A 16,550-nucleotide genomic window follows, 5' to 3' on the forward strand; every position below is an offset into this window, starting at 1 on the left:
TACATGGGAAAGCATTAAGGCAAAAACCAAAACAACAACAAAAGCAACTAAGTCTAAACAAAGGCTGGAACACCTTTAGTTTGGACTAAAGTATCTGAGGCACTTGCCAGAACAGGCTTGCTTCATTGTTAAGTGTCGGAGAACGAGTATTAATTTCCCATACTTGCCCTTTGTGTCTTGTATAGCAGAGGCCAACTGTAAAATAGTTAGATTTCCAATGTTAATGTAGTTTATCTAGTACCCTAACCAAGACATCCTCATTTCAGAATTTTCTTAAAGTGTCACAGCTAATAGTTTCTGATACATTTAGAAACTTCAGAGTAAATAAAGTTGAACAAGTTTCTCCAAATCCATTCTGGAGCCCCTTCTGCATGATAAACCCAGTGAATTCAAGGGAGTAAAACAGCTTTGAGTCCCCAAAGGAAAAGCCAAGTCCCCCTCTTCCTTCTGGTCTGCTCTTCTGGTCTGTCGGTAACTTGGGATGTAAAAGCTGCCCTTCGGGAGCGGGAGGGACTGTGCTGCCCTGGATAGGGCACACAGGTTGGAAGGCCACTTGAGGCCACATCCATGAAGGGTACATCCCCATACCCTCAAGGGCTTTCTGCCCTGACATCTTTCTCTGGGGTCACTTTACCTCCTATGTGATTCATTCACCATATCTTACACCAATAGTAGAAACACAACATGATGAAATTTAGCACAGGGTTTCTGTCTTCACAAAACATAATTAAAATCATCTTACTAAAAAGCTATATATATGCTTCCTGCTGAGAGAGAGAAAAATAGATCCGGTTCCAGAAACTATTTGGAAAGGAAATCAAAAAACACATCTTTCTGTTCTTATCATTTCCATTAAGTGGTGACCCAGCCTTGGCTCTGGCACATGAATCTTTGTTTGGGGGGTATGGGGGCGGAGAGGGGTGCCTGGAATGGTCATAACCATGCCCTTCACTCTGGTCTTGTGTAAGTTTTCTGACGGAAACTTAAACAGATTCCCTTTGCTCTGTGCTGTCTTGTGAAATCTATTTCACTTTATTTTTGTTGCACTCTGTTGTGTTTAATGAAAAACTTCTCAAGAGCAGAATTCGGAAGTGGCTGTTTATAACTGTGTTTTATGAAAATCACAGTCAAGGACTAGAAACAGAAGTAAAATTGGTCATATTTGCAGTGGTAACATGCCCATAACGGATTCAACTCTGCAGTGTGCTGTGTTTTAATCCTAATTTGCATTCTCACTTTTTGTAACAGTTGTAAATTAGCCCTTGCTCACATTTCCCATTCCCCTAAAACAAAGGTATGGGCTCTTGGGTCCTGATGTAGAACATTCTAGAATAAGTTTGGTAAAATTTTTCAATATATTACTTTCTTCTTATGCTCTCACTTTATTAAAACTAAGCAAATATTTGTCCTTTAGCTAGGAAATAAAGTATTTTCAGAGGTCAACACCTACTTCAAGCAAGAATGGAACTTTGGGGCCGGCCGAGTGGCTCAGTTGGTTAGCAGTGCGAACTCTGAGGAACAGAGTCACCGATTGGATTCCTGCATGGGCCAGTGATCTGTGCCCGAGGTGAGCCGCCATTGAGCTGCCAACAGGTGACAGGACAGCTCAACTGGTGAGGGCATGTGCTCCTAACAAGGTTGCCAGTTCGACTCCCACATGGGATGGTGGGCTATGCCCACCTGCAACTAAGATTGAACACAGCTGATTGAACCTTGAGCTGAGCTGTCCTGAGCTGCCAACAGGTGGCTGGATGGCGACTGGACTTGGAGCTGAGCTAGCTGCACCCTCCACAACTAAGATTGAAGGACAACAACTTGGCTGTTCCCCTTCCCAAATTCCCAAATTCCCCAACACTGTTCCCTTTCTCCAATTCCTTAATAAAAAAAAAAAAAATCTTAAAAAAAAAAAAAGAATGGAACTTTGGGCTGCTGAGAGGGCACAGCCAAACTCTTATCACCGACCATAGCAGGACAAGAAAAGGAGGAAAGTAAGAGAACTGTCCATTTTGGACCTTCTCAAGGAAGCTTTTCATCTTGCCATTCGTTTGTAAAAATGAAGTCAGAAGTGCCTTCACTGCCAAACTATTAAACCCTTTTATTCCTCCTACCTAGAGTCAAGGGCCAGCCTCTGTCCACCAACCTCCAAGAGTGATGAGCAACCAGAGGAGGCCGAGAGGGTGCAGTCAGCCAGAGGAGGCCACAGGGGAAGGAGGCGGAGGAAGAAGACCAGCCAACTAGATCAGTGGGTTGGAGGGTGGAGTGACTGAGGTCAAGTGCTGGGTAATTCTTGGCAACCAGAGACTGCTATTTTAACCCAGCAAGGCCAGTCTTCTCCCACATGCCAGGGTTGACTTTAAGAACTGAAGGGGACACATGGGTGGCTCTGCACCACATGTTACCAGACCTGGGAAAGTCAGGACACAGAGACACCGAGAGCAGGTACCCAGCATCACTTTCCTAAGGGTCATTTTCTAGAGAGGACAAAAGGGGGTCTGCTTTCAGCTGAAGAAAGTACAAATTGATTTGGCATGATTTTCTGCACTGGATTCTAGAGGTTTGAATTCATAAACAGGGGAAAGCTGTAATTCTGACTCGGGGGGATTCCTGAGGCTGGAGACAGTTTAGACTCACATCCTCACTGAGACTGGGCACAAATCGACACCAGGGTAAAGGTCAACTCGGGAAGAGCAGCACATATAGTTCCAGACTCCTGGCACGAGTTTTAACAGGAAGTTGACCTATTATAGCTCCCCTACCTGCCCTGTTGGCAACACACAGAGGTAACAGACACTAACTCTGTCAGTTGGCTCCTTGTTTGAAGGGTATGCCTGCCCTGAGGATGCTGCACATACTTTTTTATTCAGAATCCTTGCCTGACTGAGGGAGCCGGACTCAGGCAGCTTTATACTCACCCCAAATGATGGTAAACGGACCAACAAGTGGAGCTAGAATTAATTAATAAGTTCTTGAATGTTTACTCTAAATTATACTTTACAAAATGTTTTCTCATACCCCTGGTTCCTGAGAAGAGAGGATGATATTCTTAAGCCTGTTTTAAAACTATAACACACCCAGAATCACAAGGGGCTTTTTTCTTTCTTTCTTTCTTGTCTTTCTTTCTTTCTTTAAAAACAAAACAGAAAACAAAACCTAGTTCTTTAAGACATGTAAAGAAGACCTGATTAATGCAGCAAATCATTAGAAATAAAATCTCCGATCCAGTACGTTGCAGCTTCTTTATCAGTGTTCATTAATCATGACTTTGCCCTTGATGCCCAATAACTTCATGTAGAGTGTTTTCTATTTATAAAAGTGGATGTAACATCTCTGTTCAAAATACCACAGCAGCAATATGGACAGAATTCCCAAACTTTATGAAAAATAAGAAATCTAGATGGATGCATAATATTGATAGGATGCTAACCCTATGGCTATTTGGAAACATCTAGATAGTTGCATCATGCTGATTCAGCCAGGGATTATCCAAAGAAATGTCACTTGGATCACTGCCTTTGCAAAAGCATTGTGTGGTTAGAGCTGAGGTTCAAGCTACAAGTATCAACTACAATCAAGGAAGGTAAGAGTAATCAAACACATACCCTAGATAAAGTCCACGTGTTTGATAAATTAGCAAGTCTACTTTCCTCTCTAAGTTGACATCAACATCTGCCAGCATACTATGCTAATATTCCCGGTTTAACCTTTTTGTCTTTTCTTCCAGGTTATTTGGGTCTTTGAAAGCTCCTTTGCCTAATGGTGTTACTAAGCTGCTGTCCATGTTAGCTGTTAAGGTCCCTTATTCATTTAGCATACACCTAGCAGGTGGCAGAAAGAATACTATATTAAAGGTCAGAGTTTTATACTAACCGCCTTTTTTTGTTTCTTCTGTTACCAAATAGCAAAAGCAACACAAAGGGAATTTTATATACAACAAATCTCTCAGTCCTACTCAACCGCAGAAAGGAACTCTGCAAATCAAGAGGTATGCTGGATGCTAGTGGTACCTTCGAGACGGACAGTTCTTTAGATTTAGACTCGAACAGGTGCTCCAGCCTGGAAGTGTCCACCTTAATAGGTTCCAGTTTTGACCACAGGAATTCTCCGCAGCGGCGGTTGTTCTTACACGGCCACTCAAAAGGCCGCACTTCATTCCAGAACAGGCGGATGGTCTTCTTTTTCTTAGTGAATGCTGGCTGACCCCTGGAGACCTGGGGCCACCCTAAGCCCTGAGGAGAGTTGAATACCGGAGGAGGAGCCAATAAATTACCAGGGACTGGAGGGGGAGGTACACTGTCCAACAGGGGCGGAGGGGGTGGGGGAGGCGGTCCCGGTGCCTCCCCGTGGCCCAGGTCCACGTCGAGGACGTCAATGTCGTCCTCTTCCCCCAGGTCGGTGAAATCCATGTCTTGGATTCTGAGCTCCCTCGGATTAGCCATGAGCTGGTCCCAGATGTAGTCAGATTCCGTCTTGGGCTGTGCAGATGCTTTCTCTGAGACCTTGTCATTGGGCTCCGTGTCGGGGGAGATGGACCCTCTCCTGAGGTCCCCGCTGTTGAATTTCTCAGCAAAGGCTTTCACGCTGCCCCGATTGTCCAAGCAGCCGACATCCACCCTCCTGACGCTCTCTTCCTGGGCCAGAGAGTTGGCCTGCAGGGTGGATATCCTGCTGGCCAGGCTGGCCACCGCCTCGGCCCCCTGCTCAGTCCCCACGGGCTCGCCCTCCCCCTTCTCCTCATCATCCGTGGGCTTTCTGTTATGGGCATACAGCATGTCCAGCATGAATCGTTTATTGGTGAGGATGTCGCCACACTGTTCATTTATACCAGCATCCTGAACACTGGCGGACCACAAACCTGAAAGTATACAGGAGAAAAAAAAAATGAGAAAGTAGCAGGGGCCTGAATGCCACGAGAAAACCAATTAGGTAATATGTGGGCTTCCCACAGCGCCACTTCAGAGAAGATGCAAAAATAAAGCAGCTGAAGAGGAAGGTGGTCATAGCTGACAAGAAACTCTTACCCAGGAAGAGGTGCTGCATCAAAGTCCCAGTGGCCCACTCCCAGAACCAAGACTCCTGTAGAAGGGACACTGCTCATGGCTCCCACCTAGGGCTTATGGGAGAAATTTCCCTCACCTTTCCTGCCTACCTATGACAACTGGTGAGGACCCACCCAGCCACAGGTAACCAAGGGGCTTCTGTCCTAACTAGACACAAGGAAGCAAGAAGGATGTTTTCTTGCCCACAGAAGGTATTGGAAAGGCTGTGGAGGTATCTGCATCTTTCGCTGTTCCACATCTGCACCTGGACAGTTCAAAGCACCTGGAGAAATGCACAAACCATGCCACTGGGCACACTTTAAGTTCATGGTCACTAGTGTTCAGGAGACTCTTCAAGCTGCCTGGCAGTCTTATCCATGACCTCTCCTAGATGACCTTTCACACCCCTCCTCTCGCCTCAGAACTCCCCGAACTATGTCATCCCATACAAGCATGGCCTTGCTTCCTGCTTCAACAACTTAATAGTCAAAATCAGAGATCTTCCACAGTCTTCATTCTATCTCCACCCACCCATCTGCACCTGAAACCCAACCATGGCCTCCCTCCTGAGTTACTGATAAACTGTTCCACTCTTATCAGGGGTCAGCAGCTCCACTGAGCATTTGGAGACCACTCCAGAAATTCTCTGTCTTGCATCTCCTATGCTCCTCCCACTAGACTCCCGACTGGCACATGAACATGGTATAATTTCACCCATCTTAAACACAAACCAACAAAAAAACTCTCCATTAACTCCACTTATCCCTCCAGCTGTAATCCAACTTTTCTCCTTTCAAGTAAAGCTGCTTCTAAGAGTTGTTTTGCTCATTGTCTCCAGTTTTTCTCTTTGTTCTCTCTTGAACTCAGCCTCATGAAGTGTTTGGCCCCATCACTTGAATGCTGCTCCTTTCCAGGTAACTGATGACTTGCCTGTTGCCCCAGCCGATCACTCCCTCTTCCTTTATTTATATCCTTCACTTGGTTTCTGGGACATTGCACTCACCTGGTTTGCTTCCTTCTTTCTGGCTGCTGCTTCTCAATCTCCTGTGCTGTTTCCTCCTTAACTTAACCTTTAAAGGTCCTTGGACCTCTTCTCTCTGTCTACAGTCACCCTCTTAGTCACCATCTCATCAAGTCTTAGGGCTTTAAATACCACCTCCTGCCATCACTCCCATGCTTCTCCTGCAATTGTTTCCTGTCTCAGATACGGTAACTTCATACGTCTTCCTGCCAATTCTAAAACCCTCAGAGTCATTTTTGACCCCTCTAGTTCTCTCATCCCACATATCCAACATAGCAAGGTGCCCTGTTAGCTAAATCATCATGGTATATCCAGAATCCACTTTTCTTATTACTTCCCCTGCCACAACCCTGGTCCGAGGCAGCATGGTTTCTTGCCTACAGCATTGCAAGGGTGTCCCCTCGCCAGCCCCAGCTTCCACTCTTGCCTCTCTATAGTAGTTCTTAACACAACAGCCATGGGACGTGTTAAAATGCCTGATCATATCTTTGTGCTCAAAGTCTTGTAACGGTGCTAAATTTCACTGAGGCAAAAAGCCAATGACCTTTCAATGTTCACAAACCTTGTGTGATCCCACCTTCATCTTCTTCATCTCCTACCGCTGCCACCCCAGACGTACATACATCAACCTCTTTAGCTACAGCAGCTCCTTGACATTCCGAGAACTCACTGGCCATGACCCAGCCTCAGTGCCTCTGCCCCTCCCAGAACAAACTGCACCCAGTTAATCACACAGTTTGCTTCTCAACCTCCGTGAGGTCTTTGCTCAAAGAGTATCTTCTCAGCGATGTCTTCCCCAACCACCTGATGTAAAATCGTGCAACCCTCCCTCTCCCCAACACCATTTATCATCCTTTCCTGCTTTATTTTTTTTACCAGAGCACTCATTACTGTCTAAACTTCCACATATTTTCCTTGCTTATTTTACTGCTACCTTTGCCCCATCACAGGAACAATTATAATTACTTGTTAAACCATCCTCTTCATTGGAATGCAAATTCTAGAAGAGCAGGGATTTGGGTATGTTTTGTTCACAGTTATAGCCCCAGCATCTAGGATCAATGAATGAATGAATGGTCAGAATGCTATTCCTGCGAGTTTGCTTCCTAAGAGCCAGCAGGGCTGTGCGGTGAGCATTTCAGGATGTGAGCTCCGTCAGATATCCAGGGCCTCCATGGATACCTGTGTTGGCAAGTAGCAGGAGATCTAGGTTATGGACATGAGCATCACGGCCTTTCATTCTACCAAAGGAGAACAGCCCGATCAAACATGCTGGGGAGGACACTGGTCTCTGCCACTTGGCCCTGCCTTGATCGTAGAGGAGGCATTTCTAGGGGAAGCACACAGGTGCTCTGTTCCTTCTAGTATAGATTTGTCCTCTGTGCTCTATTCTAACAAGTGTCCAAACCTCACCAAGGGGCCAACGCCAGAACAAGGAGCTCTTAAGAGCTCTTGTAGTTTTCACTAACAAAATACACTTAGGAGATAACCACCACCAAAAAGGCAGAAGATGGCATTTGAGCACACAATGGAAAAATCTGGTTATTTGGTGTCTCTACAACTGGTCAGACAGCCCTATAAACAGGGAGACTGTTTTGACGCCAGGAGGCTGCAGCAGATAAAGTGGCTGAGTCTTTTACCAGATTGCCTCACTCTTTCTCCATTTATTGGGAAATGTTGGCAATTTCTTATTTTGGCAAAAGAGAAAAGAGCATAATCAGGTAACATTTTAAATGCTAGTTTTCTCACTTACTTTCTTCATTATCTTAAGTCTTCTTTTATTATTATGTAGTGTACTTCATTGTCCCTAGCAATTGCCTTTGCTCTAAAGTCTATTTTATCTGATATTAATATAGCTACTTCTGCATTTCTTTATTAATGTGGACATGCTGTATCTTTCCCCAACTTTTAACTTTTCACCTGCCCATGTCATTGTATTTGAAATGAGTTTTGTATAGATAGCATATAGTTGGGTTGGGATTTTATCCACTCTGCAAATCTCAGTCTTTTCCTTTTTCTAAACTTAGTTGCAGGTGTACAAAACAATGTATTGGGTTGTCGGAAAAGTCAGGACGTAATTTTTCTATGTTTTTCATTGCAAAAATGCACCATGACTTTTCCGACAACCCAATAATAGTTAGACATTTACACCTCTCACCAAGTGTGGGAAAAAGGGAACCCTGGTGCACTGTTGGTGAGACTGCAGATTGGTGCAGCCACTATGAAAATCAGTATGGAGGTATCTCAAAAAACTGAAAATGACCCAGCAATAGCAATTCCACTCTTAGGTGTGTATCCAGAGAAATCCAAAACTCTAATTTGAACAAAATATAAGCACCCGTATGTTTATTGCAGCACTAAATCTCAGTCTTTTAATTTAAAGTAATTATTAATATACTAGGGTCTAAGTCTGCCATTTTGTTTGTTTGTTCTCTTTGTTTTAGTTCCTATTTCTCCTTTCTTGGTCTTGGTGGGTTACTTTAAACTTTTTTTAGAATTTCAATTTGATTTATAGTGTTTTGGAGTACATTGCTTCATGGATTTTCATATCAGTTGCTCTAGTTATTGTAATATACAAACTCATTAATCTACTGGTATTGATGTTTTACTTCTTTGATGTGTAGAAACCTTAATCCCATTTAGATTCCTTCACCCTCCCCACATTTTAAAATACAATTGTTATAAGTATTTCCCCTACATATCCTGAACACATCATCAAACTCGCTATAATTTTTGCTTCCACCATCAAATATGATTTAAGAAACTCATGAGGAAAAAGACAACCTTTTTAATTTATTCCTATTTTTACCCATTCTGTTGTTCTTTTCTGAAATTCCAAGTCTTCTTCTGTCCTCATTTTCTTTCTGTTCAAAGAACTTATCCATTCTTTAAGACAGGTCTGCTAGTGACAAATTTTCTTTGTTTTTCTTTAACTGTCTTTATTTTCCCTTCATTCTTGAAGAGTTCATGCTTGACACATCTGGTTAGTTGGGGGCCGGGGAAGAGGGGAGTTGGGCAGCAACAGATTTTTCCATCAGTGCTTATCTAGGGCAGGACGTGTATTAATAGCCAAAAAGACTTTCTGTTCTGTTAAGCACTCCTTTTCCCAATCCTTTGGCTAGGGAAATAGACTGTACTTGGAGCTTCACTGCCATCTCATTAAAGTCTGAAGGTCCCTAGGCAGCCTGCCTTCTTTTTTCCACCTTTCAGAGTCCTTCCATGATTGGTTGTTCTGTTATGCCCAGGATGTTGAAATTTTAAGAGGGAGGACTTAGGAGCAATGGAGCGTCTCCACCTTAGCCAGATGACTTTTCATTCATTTATTCATCAACAGTTTTGTGAGCCCCTACTATGTTCTGAGCACTCAGTGAGGAAGTGAGGACTCACAACGAACAAGACAAACATCCTCATCCTCTAAAAGCTTATTACAGTCAAGCAGAGACAAAAGACCATTATACCAGTAATTACAACAAAGTATGATGAATGCTATGATAAAGACTTTCACATTAATGTCATGGAGCAGAACACACAAAACAAAGAGAAAGAAAACCACAGAACTGGAATAAGTTGAATCTCTTTCAAGCCCTACAAACTCATTTTCGAGTAACAGGTACAATCATTAGAAATAAGATTGGAATATGATTATAAGATGATTCCGTTGAGAACATTCTGAAAAGCAAGAGCTGTGCTGACAGAGGTGCCCTGGCTTCATAGCTGTTGATGGTGCCTGTGTACTGAGGGATTTTTCATGAACCAGTAAGTTACAACAAACAAAACTGATCACATCTCTTAACAGCACCAGACTGAAGCAGAAAAATCACTGCAAAGCCCTAATTTCTGAGTTGATACGCTTGGATGCCACCAGCTTTTGGTAGAAAGTCCATGGTTCGTAACTGGGAACAGAGTTTTGATTTTTGGAAAGCTGTCCTTATTTGGAAGGATATTGGACAATCTGATCCAAGAAAGTTCTGTTCCCTAGCCTATTTTTACTAAGCCAACTTGTTGATATGTTTTAGGCCTGCTAAACCTAGTTATGATGAATACTTCTTAAAGCAATTCAAAACAAATAAAATATTTTAAGGCCAAACTTATCAAGAAGACTAACGTTCACCCTGTACTATGACCATAAATACATTAAATGTGAATAACAACAAGTAGAATTTGGGAGACTAACTATAATCTCACTTTGAAAGAAATTAAGTCAGTATCAATATAGGTAATACCTCTTAGCACATACATTTTCAAGCAGGCACAAGATTTTCAATGTAATAATTCCTAAGACATAAACTAATAAAGTCTTTCCATCCTCTTTTTGTACTGCATCATAGTGACTAGCAATATAGAGAATAAAATCTAATATATTATAACTGGAATATTAACTATTTTAGATTAAGCCACTGATTGACAGTTCTCATGGGAGACATATGGCTTCATTCATTCATTCAATTTTCATTCACTTATCCATGCTTCAGAGATAGTGTATTCTTAGTCTGTGAACTAACAAGCTATGCATGGGTCACACCATTGGTTGGTAGGCTGCTATGGAGCCTTCACGCTGCCCTTGAGGCCCAAGATATAGGCTTCTTGAGTACATGTCACTGTTGCTGAATGAAGGCTGGCCTGTAAGACATGCTCCCATGGGTGAGGACTATTAGTTGAGAGAAGTGGCTCCTTGCCACCCTAACAGCACACAAGTCATGGGTTGGAAAACCAGTTCCATGGTGTCGCATATGAATTATAATTCAAATGATTATATAAATTATTTATAATTCCTATAACCTTCTGTGGCTCCCTCTGCAAGTTCCTACTGAGGACTAACATTCCATTTGGTCCCTAATTATAAAGTCGCCATTACACAGATGAACTGAATGAATATCAGGTATAATACCAAAAAGACATAATTCCATAAGGAAGAGCATGTACTTTATATACCAAAGAAGAGAGTCATCCTGAGTATATTGCAGAAAATTACTTAAAGTATATGTATTCCAATAGAACACATCAGCTTGACCTCAGCACACTGTGAACTAGCACTTTTTGGAAGTACTCATTCAATTCTTTTTAACAACTTTGCTCTGGTCTAAAATGTTCAATCATAATGATTTAACACACTTCATTGAAAAATCTCTTTCAAGTGAGTAGATAACAACATGAGCACGTCTCTAAATTTAAATCAGAAAAAAGCTACACTTACTATCAACAATTAGAAGAAAAGGAGGAAAAAATTTCTCTTTCTCTTTTAGGGCTTACTCCTCAGGAAAAGTTCTCTGTTGCCCTCATGATAAGGCCTTTTTCTCACCTGTGGAAGTGATGCTGCAACAGCATGGCCGAGGGTGTGGGGGCCCCCTTTCTATAGGGCAGGAAGCCGCTGGCTGACAATGTGGGCACATTCCTCACCTCCAGACACCCAGTGACACAGCTCAGTGAGTGAGCTGAGCCAACAGGTCACCTCAGAGGCCAGCAAACCAGATCCCCTGCCCTAGGGTTCCCTGGGATGTGTTTATGAACAAAAGCGGCTTTATTACCCGTTCCTCTGTCCCTGGAGAGCTTGTCTTCCTTCTCCTCCCTCTCTAATGTGCTGCTGGAGGATGAGATGCTAGAGGCAGAGCAGTTGTCCCTCTCGTTCACCTCCTCATTCCGTCTCTCTTTTTCACTGAGGGAGGATCGCTCTTCCGGCTCCGGCTCCACTTCAATCTCAGGCCCCACACAGGCAGGGGTTACTTCCTGGCTGGTCTCCTGCACCACCTGCCCCACCTCTGCCTCTGGTTCCGGTTCTGCCTCCTGTTCAGGCTCAGGGTCCCTGGTGCTCGCTGGTGGAAACAACGGAGATTACAATCACAACAGAAATTTCTTGGAATTTTCAAGTGAGGTGTGAGAATGGATGTGAGGTTGACTCCTCTGTGCTGTCTGTGGTAGGCAGAATTCTACAGATGGCCCCCAAGATTCCAGTCCCCTGGTGATTCCATCAAACACAAATCGAGGCACTGCTGGGAAGGGATTATGCAACTGACCTTCAAGTCTCGTCAGTTGACCTTAAAACATGAAGATTATCCAGGTGGGCCTGATCCAAGTTGGTGAGCCTTTTAAAAGCAGTGTTTTCTGATTAGCAGCAGAGAAGAAAGAGATTAAAAGCAGTAGAAAGAATTGATATGTCACTGCTGGCTTTAAAAATGGAGGGGCCATGTGAGGAGGAATGTGGGTAACCTCTAAGAAGCTGAGAGCGACTTCTGACTGACAGAAACCAAGGAACAGGGACCTCGGTCTTGCAAGCAGAAGAAACTGAATTCTGCCAACAACCTGAAGAACCTGGAGATAGTTCCTTCTCAGGGCCTCCTGAGAAGAGCCCAGCCAGCACAACCTTGATCATGGCCTTGTGATACTTAGGGCCAACAACACAGCTGAGCTATGCTGGACCCTGACCTATGGACACTGTGAGATAATAAATGGGTGTCATTTTGAATCACTATCTTTGTGTTAATTTGTTATGCATCAATAGAAAACTAGTACATGATCCTTTTGCCTCTTTAGAGAAAGAGGAAAACAATCCATAGTGATCAAGCTGACAAGCAGGTAGCAGCCCAATGTTTTATCAGTGGCTTTGCCAATGCGGCCTGTCACTCTTTGCTTGAATTATGTTTGCCAATAATATAAAGTTAGCCCATAATTTTGAAAGGTATGTAGAAGACTCCCTCATGGGCACAGGACCATTTGTAAACCTATCAAGAACAGAGACTTGGGCCAGCCAAGTGGTACGATGGTTAAGAACTGGCTTGGGACACTAGAGGGCCCCGGTTCAGATCCCACATATGAGGGCCAGTGACACTGCCCTCCACAGCTATGATGCTGAACAACAGCTCAACCTGGAGCTGGGCTACTGTGAGTCGCTGGTGATGGCGTAGGCTGCAGCCCCTGTGGCAGTGGGTTGCCATGGGCTACCGTGTGTAGCCAGCAGCCAGAATGAGTGGCCAGCAGCCGCAGTGAGTGGCCATCCAGAAGCTGGCGACTGATCTGCCTCACTCGGGAAGAGCACAATGATGGTGCCAACTTGGGCCAGTGAAGCCACGTCCTCCACAACTAGACTGAAGAACAAAAGGACAGCAACTTGTCTGTTCCCCTTCCCCCAATTCCCCAGCACTGTTCCCATCCCCCAATTCCCCAATAAAAATCTTTAAAAAAAAAAAGAACAGAGACTTGATGCTTGTACCAGATAAAAATGCTCATGTAACCATGGGTGTCATCCTCTAGGGGTCAGAGAATGGCACAGTGTGGCTTTGCATGTTTTTGCTGAGCAAAATTCTCAGCTGTGAGCTGTAAATGGGTAGCAAAATGATTGAGAATATAAAGAAGTTCTGAGCCAACTACCACATGTGAAGGCCAAAGGAGGATGGGTCACCCCTGAGGGCCTGGCTGTCACGGCTGGGCAAAGCCACATGGCTGGAATCCTGGCAGCGTGCCCATAAGAGTGTGTGCTTGAGCCCTAGGCAAGCATACATTATTCAAAGCAATACGGAATTTCAGCCATGATCTGCACGTGGTGGGAACTGTGAGAGACCTGCCCAGACCTCATAAGAACAAGCAGATTGGGGGCCTTTGTGGAGGCATCTTGCCAGCTCAGGTGAGTGGGGATGGCTAGCAATGAAGTGTGCCCAGCAGGCCAGGCAGTGGCATTACTACAGGAGAGGAAAGCTCAGGCCTCAATGGGCAGGGGGCCCAGTTGCCCTCAGCTTCCCAGCAAGAAGTCATGCTGCCAGGACTCACTGGGTCTAGCACCCCCGCCCCTCATCTGCTCTCAGGCTGCCTTCCTCTGAGAATGCGTCAGGGAATTTGGGAGGGAAGCAGACAGCAGGGAGGATGAAACGCCAGCCTTTCCTTCTGTCCTTGGGTAACTTCCAGCCACCACAGGGAGGAAATACTCCTCCGTGGGAAACCCTCTACCTCAATGCCCTTCAGGTAGGAACTGGTATAGGGAGCGGAGGGCCTCTCCCTTCTGCCTGTTTGTGGCTTAATGAAGCACTATACATCTTATGCTGGGGACTCTAGCCTAATACAGGAGCCTGCTTCCCTGGGAGACTGGAGGGAGGTGAGGCCTGGGGCAGTGAAGGCCCCTGTTGCCTACGGGCTGTCCCTGCTGTGTATCCCCAAGAAGGACGGTTATATGATAGCAAAGTTTCTGGGCAGAGATGCACTGGGTGGCGGTAACAGGAGGACACGAAAGGGCATGACTGAGAGTTCACGTGTCTAAGAATGGGCATGTCAGGCACTTTTCCTTAAAAGCAGAAACTGGGCTGGTACAGGGAAAGAGTGGGCATGCCTTTGAGAAAAATTCCCTGTGGTGTTGAAGGAATTTTTATGGTAATTTCTTTTTCATCAGATAATAGAGTATTTAGCAAAGAGATACAAAGCCCTATCCATTTTACAAGCATGGCAAAAGCATAGTTTTAGCAATAGCAGTGTCATCATTTGGTTGACAGAAAGCATATGTTCTTGCACACATTAACTTCAGAATAGCCACATCAAAGCAAAAATGTGTTTCCAACAGCCGAGCATGTGACATGCATTTGAGTTTTAATTGGTGAGCATATGGCGCAAACTGGCGAAGGGTGCCTCTGTGTGGCTTTATCACTGACAAGGAGACGGGCGCAGTTGGTTTCCATACGCCCATGTCTGCTCACATCCCCAGGAGACTGAGCAGACAAAGCAGGAAGGAAGCAGGAGTCGATGGTTGTTTGATTCCAGCCTATATGCACGCCATTGTCAGGCTTTCTTCCACTGAAGCAGTGACTCTGCCCCTAATTAGATGGCCAGTGGCTGCCTGGGTAAGTGTGGTATTGGACATGCAAGCTCTAGAAAGCCACACACTCTTGGGAAAAAATGGTGCAATTTCACTGCCATACGTTAGGGCCTAACTTCATGGAGTCAGACATTCATATGTGTGATCTGACCACTGGGGTGGTTTTTCATTACTGCTAAGAAGATAGTCATCTCTAAGCCTGTTCAGAACACAGTCAGTGTTGACAAGATCTATCTGCAAATCTGTGGCATGTGAGGTTGTTCTAATGATGAACAAATTAAATAATATTCACACACATTCAAGTCAAACAAAACCACCAAAGATGGAGAGTGAAGGTGACAGAGAACAAACATGCATAGTTGACAACCTCTGTGCTGTATATGAGTACATCAGGCAACACGTGTGTCATTGACATAACACACATCCCTGCTTTCAGAGGGTTCACCACTTGGCTGGGGACACAGGGCATAAAAATCCACCAATAGGTCACAGTGGTATGTGGCCAGGCACCCAAGTGACCCTAGAAGGAGAAGCCAGGATCCACTCTAGGACCCCTCTCAATATGTATTAATCAAACACAGGAACGCCAAGAGCAAAAAGTCCCTGAAGGCCAAGACCTCAGCTTCCTTTCATCTCCGAGAGGCCCCAGCATGGTCCCGGGTCAGCATCTGCTCACAAAAGTTCTCACTGAGACTCAGGAAGCACCCTGAGATTGCACACGGAATTCCAGAACAGTTCTGCTCGTCTTTTCCATTATTTTCATGTGGACCTCCCTCATCAACATCCCCTAACACACACACACATACACACACCCACCCCCCCACCCACACACACACACCCATTGCTTTTGAGTCACTTCCCCAAGCCAGGCTGGCTGTTCTCTGGGTAGACACAGGGAGAAGTATCATCTACAATCCAAATCCCCAGGAAACAGGAGGAACTATTTTAGGCTGCAGGAAAGTCCTAAAGAGAGCTAAGACATTTGCCCACACCAAGGAGTGAAAACTGCTTACAACTTCCCACTGTTGCTAGTCCCAGGATTTAATGAGCCTTTCTCTGGCTCAACAATGGTGTTGGTGGCGAGAGAGACAGTGACACACCAGACAGACCTGATTCTTGTCATCATGGATGTTACAGCGCAGCCCAGCGAGCCTACACTTCGTGCCACGTGCCTGACAGAGGTGGGTGCGCCCTACCACCGATGGGTGTAGGGAAATCCCAGCCCTCGTCTCCCACCAGACCCCATTACAAAATATTTACAAACGCGATGGCTGTTCTAAGAGCAAAAGCATGGTGCCCTGGAGCTTACGGCAAGGGTCTTTGACAGGCTGCGAAGGGACATACATCTCAGTGCCAAAATGACTCTTAAGCAGAGTCTCCAAAGATGAAAAGGAATTAAAAGGGGGAGAAGTGGACATGAGAACATTCTGGGCAGAGGGAACAGCATGTGCAGAGACTGGGAGCACAAGACGTGCTGGAGCAATTAAGGATGTCCAGGGTCAGGGGCCCAGGCAGCAGGCCTTGGAAGGCGAGGAGAGAACCTGGGCAGCGATGGCTGCTTCAGGTAGAGAGACAGGCCACGTTCCATTTTGCCGGAGAGGACCCCCTGATTATACCCGTATCACAGTCAAACTACGCTTCCCTCTGGAAGAGCCGAGGCATGCTCTTAGCTACAAGTGAAGCTCCTAGTCTGCATGGAGCA

At 45.0% G+C, this 16,550-nt stretch overlaps 1 protein-coding gene across 14 annotated transcripts in view; it reads right to left on the bottom strand.

Annotated features, from left to right (window-relative positions):
* FHOD3 (formin homology 2 domain containing 3) overlaps positions 1-16,550 on the bottom strand; it is a 456,454-nt gene that overhangs the window by 60,116 nt on the left and 379,788 nt on the right. For 13 of the 14 annotated variants that reach the window (XM_019637916.1, XM_019637917.1, XM_019637914.1 and 10 more), the window contains 2 exons: positions 11,583-11,867; positions 4,005-4,852 (listed from right to left, as the gene is read on the bottom strand). In XM_019637916.1, the coding sequence (XP_019493461.1) occupies positions 4,005-4,852; positions 11,583-11,867 (1,133 nt within the window). The remainder of the gene's footprint in view (positions 1-4,004; positions 4,853-11,582; positions 11,868-16,550) is intronic. The other variant, XM_019637921.1, reaches the window with a different exon arrangement.

This window comes from Hipposideros armiger, unplaced genomic scaffold (assembly GCF_001890085.2).
Source record: "Hipposideros armiger isolate ML-2016 unplaced genomic scaffold, ASM189008v1 scaffold_36, whole genome shotgun sequence".
Lineage (NCBI taxonomy): Eukaryota > Metazoa > Chordata > Mammalia > Chiroptera > Hipposideridae > Hipposideros > Hipposideros armiger.